Genomic DNA, 21,319 nt, shown 5'->3' on the forward strand with positions numbered 1-21,319 from the left:
GGCCAGCTCCTTGCGCATCTTTTGGTATATATAACATTGAAGTTTGGAGCATCCTGAAGCTCGGTACAGACCTTCAAAGTTTGGCATTTTTTCGAAAAATCGGCCCCGGCAAATAAGATATGCGTCGCACCTCGCGACGCCCGAGACGCCATTTAATTTTGCTTGGACCGATTTTTCGAAAAAATGCCAAACTTTGAAGGTCTGTACCGAGCTTCAGGATGCTCCAAACTTCAATGTTATATATACCAAAAGATGCGCAAGGATCTGGCCTACACGCCAGTGATGTTTTTGGTAAACGCATTGGTGGCCAAAATGCCTCAAAAAGTGACATTTTTGAAAAAAAACTTTTTTTACGGGTTAAATCCCATTTAAAATTGAAGGGCGGAGCGCCAGCTCCTGTTACGTCCAATCAAGCTCATATTTGGGATTTAGGCTCAGTATGCCCACCGGAACAAACCCCTGAATGCCCGCCAAAAAGTCATTTTTGTTAAATCCTAGGCAGTATATATTTCTATAGTATATATTCTTAAATTTCTTTTTTTGTTTCATTTTCAGACATTTTTCAATGTTGTTTTTAGGCGTTTCCAGTCATTTGAAATAAATAAATAAAAATAATGAAAGTAAATGTATGTAAACGAAAGTTATTTAATCTGAATCATTTTGCAAAAAGAATTATGGATTATTTAATAATTGGAGCACATTTCCAATTTCAAAAGCCTTCTAGCTATCTTTTAATGGTAATCTTGTGGTAATCAATCAAATTCATGATTTCAAGCAATAAAAACATAACAAATGTTTAGTACATCAAGTACACAAGTACACAAGTACTTTTTGCAATTCCGTCGTGAAACTTCTTACTTTTCCTGTCATTCTTGAACGATGAAATAGCCTACTTTTCTGTACCAAAAATAACAGAATCGAATAGCACCTTTCAAAATAAATGCTGAAAAGTTCTACTTTTCAGCACTGAAATGGGTGCTGAAAAGTTGAACTTTTCAGCACTTTTTTCGAAAAGTAACACTTTTCAATTGTTTTTTTGATTTAAACGATTTATTGACAAAATTGATGAAAATTTGACTTAAAATTTCACTCAATGGGTGTTTTTCGGAAAAGCAAAAAATGTTGTATGGAACTCGTTGCAAAACTTGATTTTTTCAGCACTCGTCGTATTTATCCAACTCGGTGAACCTCGTTGGATAAATGTACGACTCGTGCTGAAAAAATCCTCTTTTTGCAACTTGTTGCACAAACTACTATTTCGATTGCAAATTCAATAAACAAAATTAGTAATTTATTTCATTTTGTTTTGTTTTTTGAGAGTTTGCTTAATTTTTTAGCCATTAACATTAACCCTAGGATATTAAAAAAAAAACATAAAAACTCCGTGCATTGTTGTCACTCTTTTTATGAAAGATATTTCAAACTTGTCGTGCTATCTTGACACATTCTGAAAACCTCAACAGATTTTTCACAACTCAAATAACTTTAATTTGAAATAGATAATTAAATATGAACACTTGACAATTTTCTTGTGATAAATCACTTAGTATCCTAATGATCGATAACTGAAATGAACAAATCTTTATCATTCTAGTTCCAACATTTTTCAAATGTTCCTTTGAAAACATTTTGAAGTTTTCTTGGAGGTTTTGATCAATAACTGAGTATAATCTACCGGTGGACACCAATATGCTATGCTAGTAGTTTTGGAGTTCCAATGTTATAACAAAAATGTTGTTGATATCAAATTCAACCCGATGGTTATTTTTCTTCACAAGCTCATATTTCCTAACACCGTTCCATTACAAATTCGGGTTGCAGTTTCGAAATCCTGGCGGAAGTGTTTCGAGAAATATAAAAGTTTCAACCCACAAGTACCCGACAGCGTTACGAGGGAAACACACAGCCGATCCTGGTGCATATTTAGTGGAGCAGCACCAGGTCCTGCCGCGGAAACCCCCGGCAGGAGCAGGCACCAGAAGCAACATAAAAGTTTGTTTTGATTTATGGTCTTATTTATGGCGAAAGTTTTTGGCGAACGCGCCCCCGCGACTGCTCGGTGTGAGAGTGTTGCCGTACCAACGACATCGACGTTCTGATCCTGGTGCAATCCAGCGGGGTCAGGATTCGGCAAGTGTAATTACATTACTTCAAACTTTGGGTCAACTCAGTGTAGCGAAAAAAAAGTGAAGAGTAAAAAAATCGACCCACATGTGACGTGTGTTTGGATAAAACGGATTGCTGCTGGATCGACGACCGGAGTTGACCAGAGGGCAGCAAACATGGACCCAGTGCTTCAGCTGCTGCTGCTGCTGCGACGGCCGGAACAACTTTGATGATGGTAATGGAATTTTTAATCAGACGATTTAGGGTGGGTTAGGGAGAATCGCTCTTCAACCCTGGGACAAACGAACTTTTTACCTTCGAGTGGGAGGGGAGCACCTCCCGCTCGGTTGAGGAGGGTGTTTGTGGGAAAGATTTATTGTAACTCACACATGAGTTTAATTATTCACTGATGAGGGCATTGGGGGTAATTGGGGGTGAAAGCAAATCTGCTGGGATCGATCTGTTTGCATTTGAACTTAAGGTTTGTGTGTTTTCAGGTGGGATTTCAGAACTTTGACATTCTACCACCGGGATTAGAGTTTAGGTTGATAGCTCAGTCCAGGTGTGCTACACTCGTCTCCCTGGGTCTTGTCTCGGTGGAGTCGCTGGTTGGAATTTGAACTTCCAATCCAAAGTTCATCAGTTCGAGTGCCGGGATGGGTGGAAACTGAGGTGTAAAAAGACGTTTGGATTGCTTGAACCTTCGGACACAAAGTTTCGTGTAAGAATCTCGCATCAGAGAACGCCTAGGCAATGCTGTAGACGGCAGTTTCCATTCTATACTAACACTCGACCAATTGAACCGGCTGTTTGTCATGAGCCGAACGATTGGTTTTGGATTCAGCCCAGCGTAGATCATCTGCAAAAGTCGACTGCTCCCCGGTGGGTTACTGCAAGCATGATACAGCCGAAGGATCTCGTTTGTTGCGATGCGAGGTATTCTATCATTTGAACGACGTAGTTGGCCAAAGCTTGCTGATGTTGTATATTCTCGGAGGATATAAAGCTAATATGCATTGCTGCTAGAACTAGAAATCGACTGATGTCAACCATGGTCACGAATGAATTGATAGGTTGCAAGCCAAGCTTTCTTTCAATTTAGTTAGATAAAATAAGCTCAATAAAAAAAAAAGATTAATACCATTCACTTTTTAAAATTGAAATAGAAGATTCGTGATAAAAGCACAATTTATTGTATTGAAAACTTATCTTGAGCAAATTTGTATTCTTATCAACTTTGTTGCATACGTGAGCTACATTCAGTTAAATTAGTTGAAGTTCCTGAAGAGTTACAGTTAAGATTTCATTCTGTTTTTTTTTTATTTTTTTCCAAGTGGTAAGGTTTGTCTCAAGATGTACAACACATACTGGGGAAGGCCACACAAGGTCCATGCACTATTGCTGGAAAAAATGTTTTTCAATAGTATTTGAAAAAAAAAAGTGGCGTTGAAAATTGTATTTAGCATTTTGGGGTGACTTTGTACAAAGTATTTGTTGTTAAAATCAGATTTAAAGTGTTCAAATTTTACACAATCACTAAGGTTGCTGATAAGTTTTTAAGAAGAAAAAAAATCAATGTGTAAATTTACTCAACTTAGTTTATAAGCTTTTTAACAATATACATATAAATTTTAGGTGAAATTGATAAAAAGTCAAAATTTTGCCTAAAAATCGTTTAAATGAGTTTTGTTGATAAAATTACGGTCTAGAACAAGTTATTTGCCATGAAAAACATAATTTCTGCATGATTTTATTTTTTTGCTTTATGAGTCAACGTTATTCTTAAACATATTCCCTTGAAATGGTAACAGAGACAAATTTAAAAGCATTTTTATGGTTGAGAAGCATGGATTTTACTCACTGATTCAAAATTTGATTTTAAAAATAATACTTCTCAACAAAAAAAAATCAATTCATTTTTTTATTTGGTAGGAGTTGAAAGACAGCATATAAAATTATAAAATTTCAATATTTTTATAAAGTTGTATGATTTTTAAAAGCAGTCAAGCCATTAATTGACCCCACACTCATTTTGGACATTAAAGTTGCTGTTCTATACAATTTTGTTGAAAAATATCAATCAGAAGTAGGCTACGATCAATTTTCGATAAATTCCAAATTTCCCGGGAATTCCCGGGATTTCCCGGGAAATTTGTTAAAAATTTCCCGTTTCCAGGGAATTTTGTAACCCCGGGAAATTGTACGCTCTAGTTACAGTATGTAAAAAAAGTATTTACACCCCTTGGGTACTATGCACATTTTGCGATGAAACATGTAAACAATTTAAAGTTTGACAGAAACCTAGTACAGTGCAGTTCTCTACGAAATTGGTCTTTTTTCTTTAATTTTAATTTTTGTATTTTTAATCCGGCTGAAACTTTTTTGGTGCCTTCGGTATGCCCAAAGAAGCCATTTTGCATCATTAGTTCGTTCATATAATTTTCCATACAAATTTGGCAGCTTTCCATACAAAAATGATATGTGAAAATTCAAAAATCTGTATCTTTTGAAGGAATTTTTTGATCGATTTGGTGTCTTCGGCAAAGTTGTAGGTATGGATATGGACTACACTGAAAAAAAAAATGATACAAGATAATTTTTTTTTGGTGATTTTTAATTTAACTTTTTGCCACTAAAACTTGATTTGCAAAAAATACTATTTTTAATTTTTTTTATTTTCTGATATGTTTTAGAGGAAATCAAATGCCAACTTTTCTGAAAGTTCCAGAATGGGCAAAAAATCTTAGACCGAGTTATAATTTTTTGAATCAATACTGATTTAAAAAAATTGAAATGTTGGTCGCAAAATTTTTTAAACACCATTTTTCGATGTAAAATCGAATTTTTAATCAAAAAAAAATCTTTAGTAAAATTTTGATAAAGTGCACCGTTTTCTAGTAATAGCCATTTTTAGGTAACTTTTTTTCAAAATAGTTGCAGTTATTCATTTTATAAAATAAGTGCCCATGTTTGCTCACCTTTGAAAAAAATATTTTTGAAAAGCTGAGAAAATTCTCTATATTTTGCTTTTGTGAACTTTGTTGATATGATTCTGAGTTGCTGAGATATTGCCATGCAAAGATTTAAAAACAGGAAAATTGATGTTTTCTAAGTCTCACCCAAACAACCCACCATTTTCTAACGTCGATATCTCATCAACTAATGGTCCGATTTACAATGTTAAAATATGTAACATTTATGTTTTGAAAGAAAGAATTTTTAGAAGTCGTATTTTTATAGAAATGCTCATGTTTGAAAAAAATAAATAAAAACTCTCAAAAATATTTCGATAATCAAGAATAGGTTGCCTTTGGAACACTTTTTTTTAAATCGCCCTTTTTTAAGGAACTGCTTATGTTTGACAGAATGGGATAACTCATAATATTATTACAAAACAATATTAAAAAAACTAATATTTTTTAGGGAATGAAAAAATGGTTTAGAAGTTATTCTTTTCACGGGATTGGTTTGTAAGAAAACATTTTTTTTATGAATGTTTTAGAAGTTTTTGATTATTATTTTTTGTTTCATTTTTTCACATTCGACCTTTTGGCATCGACCTTTTGTACATTCGACCTTCTATCCTTCGACGTTTTGTCGCACATCCGTAAAATTGGACGCCCAATTTGATGGCATACTTACAACCCCAAAAAATATCGAATAAAAAATTCTTACGTAGTTTCAAAAATAAAAATAAAAATGGACTTGTTATTTTACGAGAAATTTAATGTTCTTTTCGAATCTGCAACTACCCATTTTTATTTTTTCAATCAGAAATTTGTTGAGGTAATTTAAACACTTCTCTGCCAAGTTAAAAAAAAAAACAACGACGATGACGACGTCCAATCATCACTTTTGGTACTAGCCAATGATTTCCGTCTGCAATGACACCACTCGACGCCAACGTCCAAAGTCCGTTCGCAGCAGACTGCAAATGCTTAATTTCCACCGTTTTCACTTTTTCTTTGTTTGCTTCCGCAAATTCTCCAAAATTCACCCCCTTACGTCGTCGCACCCCCCTCGGGAAGGTTTTATCTGTATCCACTTTGTTTCGTAATTTATTTATGTGTCTATTCTTCACAAATCTTGGCTCGTTTTTTTCATGACTTCTTTTGCGCGGTTATCTTCCCCTCACGGGGGATGGTCAACCGAGCGATCTTTGTGCGACAGAGAAGCGAATGCACACAAGCGTTATGAAGGGTTCATTGTTTCAAAAAGTTGAGCACCGTTTGGAGGGCAGGGTTTCCTCAAAATAAAATATTGAGCAGAAGGAAAAAGATGCAACTTTTGAATTATGTTGAAAAGTTGAAAAGTTAAAAAGTTGAAAAGTTGAAAAGTTGAAAAGTTGAAAAGTTGAAAAGTTGAAAAGTTGAAAAGTTGAAAAGTTGAAAAATTGAAAAGTTAAAAAGTTGAAAAGTTGAAAAGTTGAAAAGTTGAAAAGTTGAAAAGTTGAAAAGTTGAAAAGTTGAAAAGTTGAAAAGTTGAAAAGTTGAAAAGTTGAAAAGTTGAAAAGTTGAAAAGTTAAAAAGTTAAAAAGTTGAAAAGTTGAAAATTTGAAAAGTTGAAAAGTTAAAAAGTTGAAAAGTTGAAAAGTTGAAAAGTTGAAAAGTTGAAAAGTTGAAAAGTTGAAAAGTTGAAAAGTTGAAAAATTGAAAAGTTAAAAAGTTGAAAAGTTGAAAAGTTGAAAAGTTGAAAAGTTGAAAAGTTGAAAAGTTGAAAAGTTGAAAAGTTGAAAAGTTGAAAAGTTGAAAAGTTGAAAAGTTGAAAAGTTGAAAAGTTGAAAAGTTGAAAAGTTGAAAAGTTGAAAAGTTGAAAAGTTGAAAAGTTGAAAAGTTGAAAAGTTAAAAAGTTAAAAAGTTGAAAAGTTGAAAATTTGAAAAGTTGAAAAGTTGAAAAGTTGAAAAGTTGAAAATTTGAAAAGTTGAAAAGTTGAAAAGTTGAAAAGTTGAATAGTTGAATAGTTGAAAAGTTGAAAAGTTGAAAAGTTGAAAAGTTGAAAAGTTGAAAAGTTGAAAAGTTGAAAAGTTAAAAAGTTAAAAAGTTGAAAAGTTGAAAATTTGAAAAGTTGAAAAGTTAAAAAGTTGAAAAGTTGAAAAGTTGAAAAGTTGAAAAGTTGAAAAGTTGAAAAGTTGAAAAGTTGAAAAGTTGAAAAATTGAAAAGTTAAAAAGTTGAAAAGTTGAAAAGTTGAAAAGTTGAAAAGTTGAAAAGTTGAAAAGTTGAAAAGTTGAAAAGTTGAAAAGTTGAAAAGTTGAAAAGTTGAAAAGTTGAAAAGTTGAAAAGTTGAAAAGTTGAAAAGTTGAAAAGTTAAAAAGTTAAAAAGTTGAAAAGTTGAAAATTTGAAAAGTTGAAAAGTTAAAAAGTTGAAAAGTTGAAAAGTTGAAAAGTTGAAAAGTTGAAAAGTTGAAAAGTTGAAAAGTTGAAAAGTTGAAAAATTGAAAAGTTAAAAAGTTGAAAAGTTGAAAAGTTGAAAAGTTGAAAAGTTGAAAAGTTGAAAAGTTGAAAAGTTGAAAAGTTGAAAAGTTGAAAAGTTGAAAAGTTGAAAAGTTGAAAAGTTGAAAAGTTGAAAAGTTGAAAAGTTGAAAAGTTGAAAAGTTGAAAAGTTGAAAAGTTGAAAAGTTGAAAAGTTAAAAAGTTGAAAAGTTGAAAAGTTGAAAAGTTAAAAAGTTGAAAAGTTGAAAAGTTGAAAAGTTGAAAAGTTGAAAAGTTGAAAAGTTGAAAAGTTGAAAAGTTGAAAAGTTGAAAAGTTGAAAAGTTGAAAAGTTGAAAAGTTGAAAAGTTGAAAAGTTGAAAAGTTGAAAAGTTGAAAATTTGAAAAGTTGAAAAGTTGAAAAAATTAAAAGTTGAATAGTTGAAAAGTTGAAAAGTTGAAAAGTTGAAAAGTTAAAAAGTTGAAAAGTTGAAAAGTTGAAAAGTTGAAAAGTTGAAAAGTTGAAAAGTTGAAAAGTTGAAAAGTTGAAAAGTTGAAAAGTTGAAAAGTTGAAAAGTTAAAAAGTTGAAAAGTTGAAAAGTTGAAAAGTTAAAAAGTTGAAAAGTTGAAAAGTTGAAAAGTTGAAAAGTTGAAAAGTTGAAAAGTTGAAAAGTTGAAAAGTTGAAAAGTTGAAAAAATGAAAAGTTGAAAAGTTGAAAAGTTGAAAAGTTGAAAAGTTGAAAAGTTGAAAAGTTGAAAAGTTGAAAATTTGAAAAGTTGAAAAGTTGAAAAAATTAAAAGTTGAATAGTTGAAAAGTTGAATATTTGAAAAGTTGAAAAGTTAAAAAGTTGAAAAGTTGAAAAGTTGAAAAGTTGAAAAGTTGAAAAGTTGAATATTTGAAAAGTTGAAAAGTTGAAAAGTTGAAAAATTGAAAAGTTAAAAAGTTGAAAAGTTGAAAAGTTGAAAAGTTGAAAAGTTGAAAAGTTAAAAAGTTAAAAAGTTGAAAAGTTGAAAATTTGAAAAGTTGAAAAGTTAAAAAGTTGAAAAGTTGAAAAGTTGAAAAGTTGAAAAGTTGAAAAGTTGAAAAGTTGAAAAGTTGAAAAGTTGAAAAATTGAAAAGTTAAAAAGTTAAAAAGTTGAAAAGTTGAAAATTTGAAAAGTTGAAAAGTTGAAAAGTTGAAAAGTTGAAAAGTTGAAAAGTTGAAAAGTTGAAAAGTTGAAAAGTTGAAAAGTTGAAAAGTTGAAAAGTTGAAAAGTTGAAAAGTTGAAAAGTTGAAAAGTTAAAAAGTTAAAAAGTTGAAAAGTTGAAAATTTGAAAAGTTGAAAAGTTAAAAAGTTGAAAAGTTGAAAAGTTGAAAAGTTGAAAAGTTGAAAAGTTGAAAAGTTGAAAAGTTGAAAAGTTGAAAAATTGAAAAGTTAAAAAGTTGAAAAGTTGAAAAGTTGAAAAGTTGAAAAGTTGAAAAGTTGAAAAGTTGAAAAGTTGAAAAGTTGAAAAGTTGAAAAGTTGAAAAGTTGAAAAGTTGAAAAGTTGAAAAGTTGAAAAGTTGAAAAGTTGAAAAGTTGAAAAGTTGAAAAGTTGAAAAGTTGAAAAGTTAAAAAGTTGAAAAGTTGAAAAGTTGAAAAGTTAAAAAGTTGAAAAGTTGAAAAGTTGAAAAGTTGAAAAGTTGAAAAGTTGAAAAGTTGAAAAGTTGAAAAGTTGAAAAGTTGAAAAGTTGAAAAGTTGAAAAGTTGAAAAGTTGAAAAGTTGAAAAGTTGAAAAGTTGAAAAGTTGAAAAGTTGAAAAGTTGAAAAGTTGAAAATTTGAAAAGTTGAAAAGTTGAAAAAATTAAAAGTTGAATAGTTGAAAAGTTGAATATTTGAAAAGTTGAAAAGTTAAAAAGTTGAAAAGTTGAAAAGTTGAAAAGTTGAAAAGTTGAAAAGTTGAAAAGTTGAAAAGTTGAAAAGTTGAAAAATTGAAAAGTTAAAAAGTTGAAAAGTTGAAAAGTTGAAAAGTTGAAAAGTTGAAAAGTTGAAAAGTTGAAAAGTTGAAAAGTTGAAAAGTTGAAAAGTTGAAAAGTTGAAAAGTTGAAAAGTTAAAAAGTTAAAAAGTTGAAAAGTTGAAAAGTTAAAAAGTTGAAAAGTTAAAAAGTTGAAAAGTTGAAAAGTTGAAAAGTTGAAAAGTTGAAAAGTTAAAAAGTTGAAAAGTTGAAAAGTTGAAAAGTTGAAAAGTTGAAAAGTTGAAAAGTTGAAAAGTTGAAAAGTTGAAAAGTTGAAAAGTTGAAAAGTTGAAAAGTTGAAAAGTTGAAAAGTTGAAAAGTTGAAAAGTTGAAAAGTTGAAAAGTTGAAAAGTTGAAAAGTTGAAAAGTTGAAAAGTTGAAAAGTTGAAAAGTTGAAAAGTTAAAAAGTTGAAAAGTTGAAAAGTTGAAAAGTTGAAAAGTTGAAAAGTTAAAAAGTTAAAAAGTTGAAAAGTTGAAAATTTGAAAAGTTGAAAAGTTGAAAAGTTGAAAAGTTGAAAAGTTGAAAAGTTGAAAAAATTTAAAGTTGAAAAGTTGAAAAGTTGAATAGTTGAATAGTTGAAAAGTTGAAAAGTTGAAAAGTTGAAAAGTTGAAAAGTTGAAAAGTTGAAAAGTTGAAAAGTTGAAAAGTTGAAAAGTTGAAAAGTTAAAAAGTTGAAAAGTTGAAAAGTTGAAAAGTTAAAAAGTTGAAAAGTTGAAAAGTTGAAAAGTTGAAAAGTTGAAAAGTTGAAAAGTTGAAAAGTTGAAAAGTTGAAAAGTTGAAAAGTTGAAAAGTTGAAAAGTTGAAAAGTTGAAAAGTTGAAAAGTTGAAAAGTTGAAAAGTTGAAAAGTTGAAAAGTTGAAAAGTTGAAAATTTGAAAAGTTGAAAAGTTGAAAAAATTAAAAGTTGAATAGTTGAAAAGTTGAATATTTGAAAAGTTGAAAAGTTAAAAAGTTGAAAAGTTGAAAAGTTGAAAAGTTGAAAAGTTGAAAAGTTGAAAAGTTGAAAAGTTGAAAAGTTGAAAAGTTGAAAAATTGAAAAGTTAAAAAGTTGAAAAGTTGAAAAGTTGAAAAGTTGAAAAGTTGAAAAGTTGAAAAGTTGAAAAGTTGAAAAGTTGAAAAGTTGAAAAGTTGAAAAGTTGAAAAGTTGAAAAGTTAAAAAGTTAAAAAGTTGAAAAGTTGAAAATTTGAAAAGTTGAAAAGTTAAAAAGTTGAAAAGTTGAAAAGTTGAAAAGTTGAAAAGTTGAAAAGTTAAAAAGTTGAAAAGTTGAAAAGTTGAAAAGTTGAAAAGTTGAAAAGTTGAAAAGTTGAAAAGTTGAAAAGTTGAAAAGTTGAAAAGTTGAAAAGTTGAAAAGTTGAAAAGTTGAAAAGTTGAAAAGTTGAAAAGTTGAAAAGTTGAAAAGTTGAAAAGTTGAAAAGTTGAAAAGTTGAAAAGTTGAAAAGTTGAAAAGTTGAAAAGTTGAAAAGTTAAAAAGTTGAAAAGTTGAAAAGTTGAAAAGTTGAAAAGTTGAAAAGTTAAAAAGTTAAAAAGTTGAAAAGTTGAAAATTTGAAAAGTTGAAAAGTTGAAAAGTTGAAAAGTTGAAAAGTTGAAAAGTTGAAAAAATTTAAAGTTGAAAAGTTGAAAAGTTGAATAGTTGAATAGTTGAAAAGTTGAAAAGTTGAAAAGTTGAAAAGTTGAAAAGTTGAAAAGTTGAAAAGTTGAAAAGTTGAAAAGTTGAAAAGTTGAAAAGTTGAAAAGTTGAAAAGTTGAAAAGTTGAAAAGTTAAAAAGTTGAAAAGTTGAAAAGTTAAAAAGTTGAAAAGTTGAAAAGTTGAAAAGTTGAAAAGTTGAAAAGTTGAAAAGTTGAAAAGTTGAAAAGTTGAAAAGTTGAAAAGTTGAAAAGTTGAAAAGTTGAAAAGTTGAAAAGTTGAAAAGTTGAAAAGTTGAAAATTTGAAAAGTTGAAAAGTTGAAAAAATTAAAAGTTGAATAGTTGAAAAGTTGAATATTTGAAAAGTTGAAAAGTTAAAAAGTTGAAAAGTTTAAAAATTGAAAAGTTGAAAAGTTGAAAAGTTGAAAAGTTGAAAAGTTGAAAAGTTGAAAAGTTGAAAAGTTAAAAAGTTGAAAAGTTGAAAAGTTGAAAAGTTAAAAAGTTGAAAAGTTGAAAAGTTGAAAAGTTGAAAAGTTGAAAAGTTGAAAAGTTGAAAAGTTGAAAAGTTGAAAAGTTGAAAAGTTGAAAAGTTGAAAAGTTGAAAAGTTGAAAAGTTGAAAAGTTGAAAAGTTGAAAAGTTGAAAAGTTGAAAAGTTGAAAAGTTGAAAAGTTGAAAATTTGAAAAGTTGAAAAGTTGAAAAAATTAAAAGTTGAATAGTTGAAAAGTTGAATATTTGAAAAGTTGAAAAGTTAAAAAGTTGAAAAGTTGAAAAATTGAAAAGTTGAAATGTTGAAAAGTTGAAAAGTTGAAAAGTTGAAAAGTTGAAAAGTTGAAAAGTTGAAAAGTTGAAAAGTTGAAAAGTTGAAAAGTTGAAAAGTTAAAAAGTTGAAAAGTTGAAAAGTTGAAAAGTTAAAAAGTTGAAAAGTTGAAAAGTTGAAAAGTTGAAAAGTTGAAAAGTTGAAAAGTTGAAAAGTTGAAAAGTTGAAAAGTTGAAAAGTTGAAAAGTTGAAAAGTTGAAAAGTTGAAAAGTTGAAAAGTTGAAAAGTTGAAAAGTTGAAAAGTTGAAAAGTTGAAAAGTTGAAAAGTTGAAAAGTTGAAAATTTGAAAAGTTGAAAAGTTGAAAAAATTAAAAGTTGAATAGTTGAAAAGTTGAATATTTGAAAAGTTGAAAAGTTAAAAAGTTGAAAAGTTGAAAAATTGAAAAGTTGAAATGTTGAAAAATTGAAAAGTTGAAAAGTTGAAAAGTTGAAAAGTTGAAAAGTTGAAAAGTTGAAAAGTTGAAAAGTTGAAAAGTTGAAAAGTTGAAAAGTTGAAAAGTTGAAAAGTTGAAAAGTAGAAAAGTAGAAAAGTAGAAAAGTTGAAAAGTTGAAAAGTTGAAAAGTTGAAAAGTTGAAAAGTTGAAAAGTTGAAAAGTTGAAAAGTTGAAAAGTTAAAAAGTTGAAAAGTTGAAAAGTTGAAAAGTTGAAAAGTTGAAAAGTTGAAAAGTTGAAAAGTTGAAAAGTTGAAAAGTTGAAAAGTTGAAAAGTTGAAAAGTTGAAAAGTTGAAAAGTTGAAAAGTTGAAAAGTTTAAAAGTTGAAAAGTTGAAAAGTTGAAAAGTTGAAAAGTTGAAAAGTTGAAAAGTTGAAAAGTTGAAAAGTTGAAAAGTTGAAAAGTTGAAAAGTTGAAAAGTTGAAAAGTTGAAAAGTTGAAAAGTTGAAAAGTTGAAAAGTTGAAAAGTTGAAAAGTTGAAAAGTTGAAAAGTTGAAAAGTTGAAAAGTTGAAAAGTTGAAAAGTTGAAAAGTTGAAAAGTTGAAAAGTTGAAAAGTTGAAAAGTTGAAAAGTTGAAAAGTTGAAAAGTTGAAAAGTTGAAAAGTTGAAAAGTTGAAAAGTTGAAAAGTTGAAAAGTTGAAAAGTTGAAAAGTTGAAAAGTTGAAAAGTTGAAAAGTTGAAAAGTTGAAAAGTTAAAAAGTTGAAAAGTTGAAAAGTTGAAAAGTTGAAAAGTTGAAAAGTTGAAAAGTTGAAAAGTTGAAAAGTTGAAAAGTTGAAAAATTGAAAATTTGAAAAGTTGAAAAGTTGAAAAGTTGAAAAGTTGAAAAGTTGAAAAGTTGAAAAGTTGAAAATTTGAAAAGTTGAAAAGTTGAAAAGTTGAAAAGTTGAAAAGTTGAAAAGTTGAAAAGTTAAAAAGTTGAAAAGTTGAAAAGTTGAAAAGTTGAAAAGTTGAAAAGTTGAAAAGTTGAAAAGTTGAAAAGTTGAAAAGTTGAAAAGTTGAAAAGTTGAAAAGTTGAAAAGTTGAAAAGTTGAAAAGTTGAAAAGTTGAAAATTTGAAAAGTTGAAAAGTTGAAAAAATTAAAAGTTGAATAGTTGAAAAGTTGAATATTTGAAAAGTTGAAAAGTTAAAAAGTTGAAAAGTTGAAAAGTTGAAAAGTTGAAAAGTTGAAAAGTTGAAAAGTTGAAAAGTTGAAAAGTTGAAAAGTTGAAAAGTTGAAAAGTTGAAAAGTTGAAAAGTTGAAAAGTTGAAAAGTTGAAAAGTTGAAAAGTTGAAAAGTTGAAAAGTTGAAAAGTTGAAAAGTTGAAAAGTTGAAAAGTTGAAAAGTTGAAAAGTTGAAAAGTTGAAAAGTTGAAAAGTTGAAAAATTGAAAAGTTGAAAAGTTGAAAAGTTGAAAAGTTGAAAAGTTGAAAAGTTGAAAAGTTGAAAAGTTAAAAAGTTGAAAAGTTGAAAAGTTGAAAAGTTGAAAAGTTGAAAAGTTGAAAAGTTGAAAAGTTAAAAAGTTGAAAAGTTGAAAAGTTGAAAAGTTGAAAAGTTGAAAAGTTGAAAAGTTGAAAAGTTGAAAAGTTGAAAAGTTGAAAAGTTGAAAAGTTGAAAAGTTTAAAAGTTAAAAAGTTGAAAAGTTGAAAATTTGAAAAGTTAAAAAGTTGAAAAGTTGAAAAGTTGAAAAGTTGAAAAAATTTAAAGTTGAATAGTTGAATAGTTGAAAAGTTGAAAAGTTGAAAAGTTGAAAAGTTGAAAAGTTGAAAAGTTGAAAAGTTGAAAAGTTGAAAAGTTGAAAAGTTAAAAAGTTGAAAAGTTGAAAAGTTGAAAAGTTAAAAAGTTGAAAAGTTGAAAAGTTGAAAAGTTGAAAAGTTGAAAAGTTGAAAAGTTGAAAAGTTGAAAAGTTGAAAAGTTGAAAAGTTGAAAATTTGAAAAGTTGAAAAGTTGAAAAAATTAAAAGTTGAATAGTTGAAAAGTTGAATATTTGAAAAGTTGAAAAGTTAAAAAGTTGAAAAGTTGAAAAATTGAAAAGTTGAAATGTTGAAAAATTGAAAAGTTGAAAAGTTGAAAAGTTGAAAAGTTGAAAAGTTAAAAAGTTGAAAAGTTGAAAAGTTGAAAAGTTGAAAAGTTGAAAAGTTGAAAAGTTGAAAAGTTGAAAAGTTGAAAAGTTGAAAAGTTGAAAAGTTGAAAAGTTGAAAAGTTGAAAAGTTGAAAAGTTGAAAATTTGAAAAGTTGAAAAGTTAAATAGTTGAAAAGTCGATGAATTAACTTCAAAATTTTAAAATTTATAACTTCAAAACTTGAAGAACCCCTGCCTGTGATTAAACTCTTGGACACAGTCAGTGACATCGCTTTCGTCGTCGAGACGGTTCTTTTCGGTTTCCCTCGAGGAGAGTGGAGACATGCACTTTGTTCCATTGACACCCCTCGATTCCGACGAGTTTTTTTTTCTCCGCGGGGTGGGTGGTTAACCACTTCATCCCCCCCGTTATCCTCTCTTTTCATCTGCCAGTCGACTCTCCTCTAGGTGTTTGTAGACTTCCGACAAGAGCAACCCAAAACAAACACCCCCCTCTACCACCTCCTTAACTGCATCACTGCTGACTGGATTGTTCCCTCTAAGCAATTTTTATTCAACTGTTTGCAGCTTTTTTTTGTCAAGCTTTTATTCTGCACTTTAACAACTTCAAAATGACGGGTTGGAATGGGAAAAAGTCATTTTTTTACGTTTTTTGGCGTCCCCTTGCGACAGAAAGAGAGAAAAGAAAGAAAAGCACTGCAAGCAAAAAAGGAAAAGATGCGAATTAGCAATTTTCCGCCCACTTTACCCCACACCTTCACCCCCAAGTGGACCATGCTAATGAATGATCGTGAGCATGGTGATGGCGAGTGTAGGAGGTTTGTTGATGGTGCGGTGTATGCAAATTATGAAAATAAATAAATTTTCAGCGTTTGTTTTGTGGAATCTTTTTCGCTTTTCTATTCACCGCACTTGGGTGCTTATTTTAAGTTATTTATTAATGTCTGATGGAATGGGGTTGAACAATTGGAATAAAATAAAAAAAAAATCGCTCATTTTTGATTATTGAGCAACTTTGCTTTTTTTCCAATTATCCGGGAAATATTTTAATTAGAATGTATCTTAATTTGAAATTCAATTTTGCATCGAGGACTGGCTTTAATAAAGGATTTGAGCCAGAAAGGAGGTTATGCTATGCATAACCAATATGACAAAGAACTTTGCTGAAAGCTCTTGAAATTAAATCTATATTAGTTTATAACAATTTAAATATAAGCCCAATTTTTCCATACGCAGCGTGACAATGCAAACTCCACAAAATTGTGTCTTTAGCTCATTTTGTCCCCAAAAATCGTCGTGCGACAAGATATCACACGCACGATGATATACAATTTAACATTCTTGCTACTCCCCGCCAAAAATCCTTTTAACTTTTCAATGTTTTACCCTTGACAAGCTTTTAAGCTCTTTGTGTGTACGTACGTGAGTGTGTGTTCTAAGACAAACGCACGGGAAAACCCTCCGCCAGGCAAGTGTTCCACTCAGTACAGAAGAAAGCTTTTACAAGCACTTTTTTTTTCCTCCTTAACCCCTTGTGGCAAGAATCGTATAAAGAATCCCGCTCCAAGAAGGACTCGTAGCAAATGAAAACCATCGCGCTCGCTATAAAAAGCTCTGCGCACTCACTGGAAAAGATTAGCACTAATGAGCTTTTTTCATCCTCCCGTGGGCCACGCTCCCCGTACGGAGAGTTTTAAAGCTTAATTATGTCATATGGTACACAGTCGTTGGGTTGGGATTGGCATGTTCGATGTGGGGGCGGGAATTGGAATTTTTCAAATCTGAGATTTCTTCTAAAGAATCATTTGCCAATTTGCCATCGCAGAATTTGAACTCCGACTTCATGGCCTTGGTAGCAAGCAACAACAAGTTGTTGAGCAAACCGTTCCAGACTTTTTGCTTGGATGAAATTTGAAATGAAAATCAAATCAACGTGAAATCAAATCATTTTAATTTGGTACGACCTCAGAGATCATCATTTTTTCTTATCAGGGTCATTAATGTAATGAAAAAAAGTTGACATACTGTGAAAAATGTTAGTCATCACAATGAAGTCTGCCTGTAAACTTGTCTTACTACTTGTATTCTCTGCTAGATTTTCTGTTAGGACCCTTAACATAGAAAACTATTCACACCACGAAAAATTATTCAATTATATCACTTCATTGGTCAAGTACCTAGCTTCGAAACAGGTGAAAACCTTCGATTACTGGCTGTATCATGCTTGCAGTGATCCACCGGGAAGCAGCAGTCAACTTTTGCAAACAATCTACAACAAACTGCAACCGGAACCAACTCCACGGATTTCCACCAACAGCCGTTTCGTTTGGGACTTGGTTGTGAATAGAGTGAGGCTCCCCTCGTTGGGGATTGTGGACTACACGAGCTCTAACATATCGGTTTGGAAGAACTACGGACATCTGGTAGGGTCCCTTACCGTCAGCACTAGGTTGATTGTGCTTTTAAGTACTGGATCTAAAACGAGAATTTCCTACAAAGCATTCATACCTAAGTTTTCTGCTAAGCAAGCGGTACAACGACGTGGCGTTCATATCTACGAACGAGGAAATGATTATTGTTTAGACGAAATGACTTTAAGCGTCATGGTGTGCACATTTTTGATCAATTCTTTGATCCGAAGAGGATGTTTCCCGACCAGTCGAGATACCTCGATGGCACCCCTCTTAAATCTTTCGCCAAGAAGTTCCTGGAATTCGTGCGTAGAAGGCGATTGCCGGGGACCTGAAGTTAATCTTGTTGAAGAATTTGCCCGCTATCTCAACGCGACAGCTCGTTACGAGATATTCCACTGTCCTGACGGAATTGATCATTTCTAACGCCTATGAAATCAAGATCATATCGCTGATGAACAGCAAACCACGCGTCGTTGCAGGACATTCTGGACACCGGAACTAAGATCAAAACCGATGCTCGTTTTGCATATCGTTTCCCGATGTTCGAGGCACAAACACAACCTGTAAAAATTAAAAACTTCCTCGATTGAACTCCGAATTAAAAAATAATCCTACATTTACAAATCATGCAACAATAGCTAAAGTAAACTTTCAAAACAACCTATATGTCATAGGTTTCCTATACAGATAGGACCTTTTGAAAATTTAATCTAGATGTGAGGGGAGGGGGGGGGGGTCCGACAATGCGTGACGTACTTTTCGAGGGGGGATCGGAGCCAGCGTGAAAAAAATGTGACATATGGGAGAGGGGGGATTAATTTTGGCAGATTTTAGCGTGACATAATTTATGGATGACGCCTTACCGAGAGTACATTACTCGTGGGTTCATTTTCCAAAAAAGCCGCTCTTGAAATCATTAATAGCGACGAGAATTTTTTACTACCAAATGACGATCTAAACCGTCCTTTAAAAACACTTAAATTTTTAACATACAACCGCAAAAGACTTGCCAGAGATCCTTTTCTGATGATTTTTTTTTCATGCATAACATAAATAAATTGACTAATCCATATTTTGCGAATGATCAACTGTAGTCCCCTCGGAACACGCTGTTGATAGCTGTCGAACAAAATACTTTCTGTCAAGAAAGGCTATGATCCAATTATTTCAAAATTAATTATAAAATCAATTTTAATCTGTTTGTACATGAATAACTGCGCTGAAAAAGCCTAACCGTTGTGTGCAATAAAAAATAAAAATCTTAACTCAACTTTAGGACCAAACCGCAGTACATCCGAGCAACGAAGAAAATAAAAGCAGCCAGCCCTATGATTACCACAGAGAGGATTCTGAGAACGCATCACATTTCACAGAAGCTGCAAGGAAGGATAGATGCGTTGACATACCGTACCAAACGCTCCAGCTTGTTTTTCATATGTGTCGTGTGGCTATGTTTAGTATAATGTAATGTGTGTCTAAATAGAATCGGTTAAATCTAATTAATACTTTAAACTACCATATAACAATACCTTCAAAGATCTCAATGCTATCTGCACACTGTTTGATTCCCTTAAATAAAGCATGTTAAAAAAATTGAACACCCATTTGGGATCTATAAAAAATTGTAATAAAAAATGCACAAAGCAAAGTTTCATAGAAACGTAGTACTACGTTTTGTTCAGAAACTCAAGCCGAACATTTTGTCATAAAAAGCTCACAAAAAGATGATTTCTATAAAAAGTTCCTTAAAAATACTTTTATAAACTGCAAAAACAGTCAAAAACTGTTTGTACATGTTTCAAAATATTGACACAAAAAGAGTTTTTATGTTTTTATTTGGTTCAAACTTTGTGGGGGCCTATCACCAAAGAAGCTGTTTCGAAAAGTACTTTACACATTTTTTTATTAATTGCACCGTTTTCAAAATATAACCATTCAAAGTTAAATTTTGTCCGATAAATTCCGGTTTTTTTTTTACTATTTAAAAAAAGTGTCCATGATTGTCGATTCCTGAACATATTTTTTCTAAAAGTTCAGAAAATTTCCTACAATTCCATCTAAGAAACATTGAAGATTGGACCACTGGTTGCTGAGATAAAGCGGCTTAAAGAAAAAAAAGAGAAAAATTGTTTTTTTTTTGAGTCTCACCCAAAAAACCCTCCATTTTCTAATGTCGATATCTCAGCATCTAATGGTCCGATTTTCAAAGTTAAAATATGAAACATTCGTGAAATTTTTTTTTAATCAAGACTAACTTTTCAAGAGGGCCAAATATTCAATATTACGCCTTTTTGAATTGTTAGTCTTGATTTATCCGCTGTATCTCAGTAACCTGTCATCCAATCTTCAATGTTTCTTAGACGAAATTGTAGGAGATTTTCTGAACTTTTCGTAAAAGATATTTTTGGGAATGAACAACCATGGACACTATTTTAATAAGTCAAAAAACTCGAATTTATCGTACAAAATTTAACTTTGAATGGTTGAGTTTTGAAAACGGTGCACCTATTAAAAAAATGCTACAGTATTTGTTGATTGCAAATTCGATTTTACATAAAAAATTAGGTCAAAAAATTTTATGTGCAAGATTTATTTTTTTTACAAAAATCACTATTTAAAAAAATATAGCTCATCGGCAAAATTTAAGTCCATATTTCTGAATGGCTTAAAAGATTTGGGGTTTTGTCCCCTGAAACATATTAAAAATAAAATAAAATAAAATAAATGATTTTGGGAAATGCATTTTTGTTAAAAAAATCACCAATATTTTTCCGTGTACCATTTTTAGTGAATAGTCCTCATCAATACCTGCAACTTTACCGAAGACACCAAATAAATAAAAAAAAAACTTGAAAAGTTACAGATTTTCGAATATGTACGTACCATTTTTGTATGAACAGCTGCTAAAATTGTATGGAAATGTGTATGGGCGAACCAATGGCACTAAATAACTTCTTTGGTGATAGGGAAAGCTCCCACCAAGTTTGAGCCAAATAAAAAAATATAAGTAAAATCCATTTCCGGGTTTAGTGGAGAATTGCTCTATACTCGAGTGTCCTAAAGCCAAATAGTCATACAAAGCAAACAGCGGAATGGCCACGCCAGCTACAAACTATTTTTTTATTCAATCTTAAATGTTCAAATGTGTATCGAATATCTCTCTTTGTTCAAGACTTATTATACTTTCTAATAAAAATCGTATTGTATCCTTTCCCATAACAATGACCTTAAAGCTAATGGCTCGATCCCATCGACATCAGCAATCGTAATTAAATCCCCTCATTCTTCACTGTCCGGAATTAGAATAAAAAGCTCATATCCTGTGCTTTCTTCTTCTTCTTCTCACTTTGCAGAACCCCACCTCCTTCACCAACACCGGTGCCGACGACCATAAAATGAACCAATCTCGTCCGTTCCGCAAACCACCGGACGTGGAGGAAGCCCTCTCCTCCATGCTGTGGACACCGTACGACAACAACGCGTCCGACACCGACTCGTCGCTGGACGACTCCAACGACGGTAGCCCGGGGGACCTCGGAAGTGGCTCCTCTTCCTCGCACCACCACCACCACATCCAGAACAACAACAACTACCTGCCCTCTTCCTCCGCTGCTCTGAAACGGAGCTTTTCCGAGTGGAATTACCGGAGCAAGTCCGTCGTGGGCCACAATCGGTACAGCTACCCTTACGGCGGCTACGGGTTTCATCATTCGGGGACGACAATGGTGGCGCCACCTCCGACGCTGGATCCGGCCGCCAACTCCAGTGTCAACGGTTATTGGAATAGTAATAATATTTACTCTAATGGCAGCTACTCTGGGCCAGCGTCGGCGGGGTTTTTCCCACCATATCTGGACTGGAAGGACCGTCCCCTGGTTCCGCTGTTGCCGTTCAGTTTGCTTGGCGTGGAAACGGCGGTTGGACCCGGGGGAGGAGGTCGGATGACCAGCTCGGCCGTACCCGCTCTTGGTGCTGCTGGCTTTGGGGCCAGCTTTTACGAGGATGATCTGCTCAACTCCAACATGATGCTCGGCGTCAATGACAGCGGCAGCAGCAGCTTTGCCGATTATCAGGTAAGTGGTGGCTGAGCGATGATTGGCACTATAAAAGAAATGGCTGAGGGTAGGGGAGGGGGCGAGATTCGTTTGGTCTCAATTGGCGATAATGGCAGTTGATTGTAGGGATAAATAATTTAGCGAGAAACAATATGGAATTAGTTTCTTGATCTATTCATTTTTATGTTCAAGTTTTCATTAATTTATAAAAAAAAGTAGTTGCTAACTTGTGTGCAATCTTGTTCTGTCCTCCTAGCTTAACCTTAACCCTCTACTGCTCAATTTTTTTGGAAATTTTTATTTTTTCCCGTGTTTAGAAGGTCACTTTTAGTAATTTTTGTTCAACGAAAAAAATTACTTCTTTTGTTTTATGTTTTTCATGTTTCATTTTTGTAATTTAATTTGCTTTTATCTTGTTTAGTA

The 21,319-nt window shown here is 31.6% G+C and overlaps 1 protein-coding gene across 1 annotated transcript in view; it reads left to right on the plus strand.

Annotated features, from left to right (window-relative positions):
• The first annotated feature begins 2,102 nt into the window (after positions 1-2,102).
• LOC120420157 (uncharacterized) overlaps positions 2,103-21,319 on the plus strand; it is a 289,113-nt gene continuing 269,896 nt past the window's right edge. The window contains exons 1-2 of the mRNA XM_052711204.1: positions 2,103-2,341; positions 20,195-20,914. Coding sequence (XP_052567164.1) covers positions 2,336-2,341; positions 20,195-20,914 — 726 coding nt within the window. The 5' untranslated portion in view covers positions 2,103-2,335. The remainder of the gene's footprint in view (positions 2,342-20,194; positions 20,915-21,319) is intronic.

The sequence above is a fragment of the Culex pipiens genome, chromosome 3 (genome assembly GCF_016801865.2).
Source record: "Culex pipiens pallens isolate TS chromosome 3, TS_CPP_V2, whole genome shotgun sequence".
Taxonomy (NCBI): domain Eukaryota; kingdom Metazoa; phylum Arthropoda; class Insecta; order Diptera; family Culicidae; genus Culex; species Culex pipiens.